The sequence below is a fragment of the Denticeps clupeoides genome, chromosome 3 (assembly GCF_900700375.1).
Source record: "Denticeps clupeoides chromosome 3, fDenClu1.1, whole genome shotgun sequence".
NCBI classification, from domain to species: domain Eukaryota; kingdom Metazoa; phylum Chordata; class Actinopteri; order Clupeiformes; family Denticipitidae; genus Denticeps; species Denticeps clupeoides.
The window spans coordinates 10,616,627-10,622,626 of NC_041709.1; the positions used below are offsets into that span (position 1 = coordinate 10,616,627).

The 6,000-nt window shown below is 48.7% G+C and overlaps 1 protein-coding gene across 5 annotated transcripts in view; it reads right to left on the minus strand.

The window, feature by feature from the left end:
* garnl3 (GTPase activating Rap/RanGAP domain like 3) overlaps nucleotides 1-5,648 on the minus strand; it is a 54,289-nt gene extending 48,641 nt beyond the window's left edge. For 2 of the 5 annotated variants that reach the window (XM_028972724.1, XM_028972721.1), the window contains exon 1: nucleotides 5,103-5,648. In XM_028972724.1, the coding sequence (XP_028828557.1) occupies nucleotides 5,103-5,203 (101 nt within the window). In that variant the 5' untranslated portion in view covers nucleotides 5,204-5,648. The remainder of the gene's footprint in view (nucleotides 1-5,102) is intronic. The other 3 variants (XM_028972719.1, XM_028972722.1, XM_028972718.1) reach the window with 2 other exon arrangements.
* Nucleotides 5,649-6,000: the final 352 nt, after the last annotated feature.

Below are 6,000 nucleotides of genomic sequence, written 5' to 3' on the forward strand. Positions count from 1 at the left end.
AAGCAGGAATTGTTCATCTTGGAAGAAGGGTTTGCTGAGTAAAGCCAAACATGGATACTTGTAATTCTGTTTGGCTTGTCAGGGATTGGTGAACAAGCAGCACTACAAGCCCAGGCTCTCATAAAATAAGAGTCGGACTGACATGAATGGATTTCAGTCTGATCAAAAACACATTATGCGTGGATATTTTAGTGGAGTTTGCAGGCTGATGTTCCAATGCATTCAGCAATTAATCTATAAAATGTTCCACAACATAAAAACTATCAACAGATGTCAGAAATCCATGTTTTTATTTTAACACCAACTTCTTCTTTGACATCATAAAAAAGTGAGGGACCCCATGGTCTGTGGACAGTGGTGGGACAGTGGTGCAGTGGTTAAGGAAGCGCCCCATAATCAGAAGGTTGCCGGAATCCCGGAATCCAGGGCTGCCAAGGTGCCACTGAGGTGCCACTGAGCAAAGCACCGTCCCCACACACTGCTCCCCGGGTGCCTGTCATGGCTGCCCACTGCTCACTCAGGGTGATGGGTTAAATGCAGAGGACAAATTTCACTGCGTGCACCGTGTGCTGTGCTGCTGTGTATCACATGTGACAATCACTTCACTTTAAATTTAAATTCGGTGTGCACGGATCCCAGCCCTTTGTGTCTGTGGTATGACACCAACAGTCGGTACAGCTACAACAACCCCTTCCTTCCAGCACACTATAACTGGAAATCTTTCCTTTTTTACTTTTTCTTCCCAAACAGAGCTTCCCAAAGTGCAATTTCTCGTATGTAGCCATGCGTCTTCAAGGCCTAATCAGAACCAGATGTGGGAGGGAGTAAAAGTTTACACAGGACTGTAATCAAGCGAGCGTTTCTTTTATTTCCACCCTATATGGAGTATTTTCGCCTGTGTCTGTGGGCCGAGAGGCTCGTATTGTACATGGTGGACATGTGTGAGTGATTAGACTGCTGTTTTTCAGGTCAGCATTGAGGTTGTGGAGGCTGAGGTGCATGATAAACAGGCCAGAAAGCCTCATGCACAAAACACACACACATGCACACAAACACTCTCAACATCCCACAACCTACTCACCCACACAAATATGCATAAGAGCAGCAGAGCCCCCTTGATACAAAATACTATTATTATCGTTCCTGTTGTAATTATAATTTATAGCCAAGTTTGCTAGAGGAAGCATATACACACAAGAATCACAAAATACAAAAGCTCCAAATGACACAAATTAATTTGAGGATCATAGGAATGGTTGGCTGGTGACATTGGTGATTGGCTGTTCTAACGCATGGGCCACAGTTAATGTTAGCAATTCACTCAGATCAGTCATACCTCCTACCATAAAGTTCCAGGGTACCAGGGTGCCAGACCAGCAGCTGTTACAAGTCAGAGCACATATACATCTGTTGCCACACAACTGTGTCACAATATATAAAATAAAATGTCCTTTTTTTTTAGCAGGAATTGCTTTGAATGATCGACACCTCAGCAATTAATTACTTGTCCTGTGCTTTTTAAGCAGACACACACATACACAAACATGAAGTAGTGCAACCTGTTAACCCCCCCCCTCTTCTGTGAGACTGCATGAGCAGACAGCGACTGAAGACGTCAGTGTGCCAGGTAGTGGCAGGACCCAACAGGCAAAGCTATTTTGGTTTGCTCTGCCCAACCCATTCATGGTCTTCATTTCGATGGAGTCACACTGTGGGGTAAAAGTGGAGTAAAGAGGCCCTGTGCCAAGGCAAACCTACTGCCCACTACTGGACCCCGATTCCACATGTCCAGCACAATGTCCAGCATATCTGGATAGCCATACTAAACAGGAGGGTTTTTAAAGGGATGGGGCATCCGGGTTCCGTGTTTACGTTCCTTAATCTCTGCTGTACACAGCCCAGAATTCCTCTGTGAGCTGTGGTGGTCATTTAAGGAAAGGTATGCAGTTCCTATCATGAAAGACACTGAAACCTCCCCAGGGTGTACCAAGCGATTTTGGGCAGGTCGAAACGATCCCAAGTTGGTTGCTAAGGGCAGTACATAACCATGGCAACGTACCAGGGATCGTACCTGGTACTGATAAGGCCTCACAGGCTGACCCCGCTGCACTGCCTGAACACAGGTGAGTATCGGTCGGTTCGGTGTGGAGGTCTGGAAGTGGATCAGAGCTCACAGTATAAAGCGCATCACGCACAACATGCACAGACCACTGCTATTTCTCATGGTGGAATATAATTACAGCTCACACTTCAGCAAATACCTACCCAGCAGCACTTATTTTGCATCTTTTCCCCGTTTCCGAAAACCTACAGGAGACCTTGTAATATGTTGGAAATCGCCCCCCCCAAGCCAAAGGTCTAATTAATAGCCATTTTTTCAGTGCAGACAACTGGAACTCTCCTCCTGACTAAAAAAAAAAATCCCATTTCAGAGAGACTGAGAAATATGTCCTCTTCAGGTGAGACCGAGTTCACCCTTGAAATGGCCGGAGCAGATGCTTGCACGGTAAAAAAAAAGAAGGTGAATACATCCTCCTCAACTGCCACGCTCACATATGGAAACGCTCTCTGTCGGTACGAGAGTGTGTGTGTGTGTGTGTGTGTGTGTGTGTTTAGATGTGGTCAGCGAGAGATGAATACATTTGTGGGGCTCTAGGTTGTTGAAGAAGAATGTCATGAATGTCTTTGTGCTGCCACTTCATTCCGTTTCCACCGAGGCCACACAATTCCGCTCTTGTGTACCAAGAACATCTCAGTGATCGTGTCGAGTCGATCCGTCCCTCTAACACCAGACGAGCCAATATGGGCCCTCCACAGGGCACACACACACACACACACACACACACACAAACACATCACTCACTCACACCTATGGACAATTCATTCGCCAATTCACCTAGTGTGCATGCCTGTGGATGGCGGGAGGAAATCCTGGAGAACCTGGAGCATGCAAACTCCGCACACGCTGGGTCAGAGCCCTGTGGCATCGGTCCATTTGTCTTATACAACTGTCTTTTCAGATTTGGTGGTCCATTGCAAAAAAAAAAAATCATAATCTTAAAACTGTTCCTTTGACAAAAGTATTATAAGAAGGGGGTGTGTGTGTGTGCTGCACACACTGAGCAGCATAGCTGCTACATTAAACCGATTCATAACCTTCAGTTTATGGTGCATTTACATCGATCTAGGTGTTCGTGTATCGATGCGCTCGCATCTTTTCAATTAAAACTGATTTCCGATTCACGCCGGCCATTTGTTCCACAGCTACTATGCACATACTGCAATATGAGAAAGGTGGAGCTGAACTCATCCTCATCCTCATCCTTGTGCCTTCATCCCATCCCATGTATCTTCTGATGTGCATCGATCGGCTAATGGCCCACAGCCGTCACAAGTCAGATGCAATCTAACACAACCGTAGCAGAAATGATGATATAATGCAGTGTGCAGTACATCCGGAAAACCCACTTGATGTTGTTTATTCGTTCGTGTGTCGACACCTCCGCAGGACTTTAACCAGAGGTGCACACGAGGTCGCCGCCCATTTTTGGAGGATTCCATATTGTCCTAAAACTCACTTCCCCCTGGTGGACAGGAAAGCAAATCCGTTGGCAGTTTTTGTCCGCATCCCACTGTGACTGTGACAACATGTGAAGAACATCACTTGTTGGTCTGAGTCATTTACATTTACAGCATTTATCAGACGCCCTTATCCAGAGTGACTTACAATCAGTAGTTACAGGGACAGTCCCCACCTGGAGCAACTTAGGGTTAAGTGTCTTGCTCAGGGACACAATGGTAGTAAGCGGGATTTGAACCTGGGTCTTCTGGTTCATAGGCGAGTGTGTTACCCACTAGGCTACTACCACCCCATAAATGACAGTCATTTCTCTCTGTCATTTATTTCTTATCCAAAACTACTTGCATTGGGGAACAGCAACAGTCAATGGGAGGTCTTGTACACGTACACCATTTATGAGACGCCCTTATCCAGAGTGACTTACAATCAGTAGTTACAGGGACAGTCCCCCCCTGGAGACACTCAGGGCCAAGTGTCTTGCTCACGGACCCAATGGTAGTAAATGGGGTTACTTTCACAGTGACTTCGTGGTCTTCTGGTTTACAGGTGAGTGACTTGGCCACTAGGCCACTACCACCGAGTGCCAAATCCATTCATCCAGAATCTATTCGACGCTGCGGGGGGGGGATTAGAAAAGGAGGCGGTTTGAAGAGATGACGAGAACTTTTCAAGAGAGGAGGACAGAATGCTCCTGTTCTGTTACAACTCGGTGGCTTGGTGCACCACACACGAATGCCGGAACACACTTCTTGGATGAGCAGAGCAACATGTGCACATTATTTCTCTATCTATCTATCTATCTAGCTATCTATCTATCTATCTATCTATCTACAGGGACACAACCCTGTCCGAGTTGATGTGGGGACACGACCCTGTCCAAGTTGATGTGGGTGGGGACAGTGCAGACTTTGTAAGCATGGAAGCGGGAAGATCTTTGTTCATTTCTGACATGTTGAATTTGTATTAACTGTGTAATGAACGTCCACCAACATCTATCTGCCCTGAGATCTGGAGGCGCACCGAGCGGGACGCACCCCCCAAGTGATTTTGATGGACACCCCACGCTGCCCACGGAGCAGACGTGGAGAGCCGCCCACGCCCAGTTTCTGGTCTGGATGGCGGTCCCCTGGCACCGGTCCACCCGGGCCTGAGCTAATGGGCTGATAATTATACGACCCCTCATCCGATCACACAGCGGTAGCCAAGTGAGGAGCGCAGCCTGCACCCCAAAAACCCCCAAAAGAGAGAGAAATGCAGCAGATTGTCCAAAGTCGCGCGCAAACCACGAATACGCCGTTTCCACGCGTGTCTGACCCACTCTAGTGGGAAAGGGGGATCCCTATGGAGATTTGTGTAGAAGAAGAAAAATAAAACCCCTGCAAAGATGCGCAAACACCACGTTTTATATAACACTGTACACACCGGATCAACACAACACCAACAAAAACCGGTAAACCATATTAATGGCGAGAAATGATCCGCGAACTTGGAATGAGGACGGAACGGGAAGGAGACGACCCACCTCGTAATCTCGAAGCTGCAGCCTTTCCTCAGCAGCAGAGCCCGCTTCCTCATGATCCCCGCTTTCTCCCGGCCCGCGTACATATTTACATCCGAACTCATGCCCGAGCTGTGTCGACGGGGAAGACGGGGTCCCCCCCTCTCTCACCGCAAACACAACCCGAGAAAGAGGAGAGACGGGGGGAGAGAGAGAGAGAGAGAGAGAGAGAGAGGGCTGGAAAAGGAAAGTGAGCGGCAGACTTTTCCCGGGAAAAAACAGCACTAAACCGCGCGCGTGTGCACCATGCTTTGTGGGACCCTGCGTCTGGAGACCGGGGTTCAACGGCGGCGGAGAGAGAGAGAGGGAGAGAGAGAGGGAGAGAGAGAGAGAGAGAGAGAGAGAGAGAGGTGAGGGGGAAACGGTCCGGAGTCCCGTTCACCGTGAGCGGAATACCGCACTCGTGGGGAGAATAGTGGTGCCTGGACGAGACTGCGCGGTCCTAATGTCTACCGGAGAGAGAGAGAGAGAGAAGGAGGGACAGAGAGAGAGAGAGAGAAGGAGGGACAGAGAGAGAGAGAGAGCAAGAGGGAGGGAGAGAAGGAGAGAGAGAGGGAGAAAGGGAGAGAGGGAGAGAGAGAGCAAGAGGGAGGGAGAAAGGGAGAGAGGGAGAGAGAGAGCAAGAGGGAGGGAGAGAAGGAGAGAGAGAGGGAGAGAGGGCGAGAGAGAGCAAGAGGGAGGGAGAGAAGGAGAGAGAGAGAGAGAGAGAGGGGGGGAGGGAGAGAGAGAGAGAAGCACAGAGAGAGCAGGAGGGAGGGAGAGACAGGGAGAAAAGGAGAGAGACATAGGGAGAGAGAGGGGGAGGGAGAGCAAGAGACAGGGAGAGAGGCAGAAAGAGTCAAACAGGGAAAGAGTGTCTCGT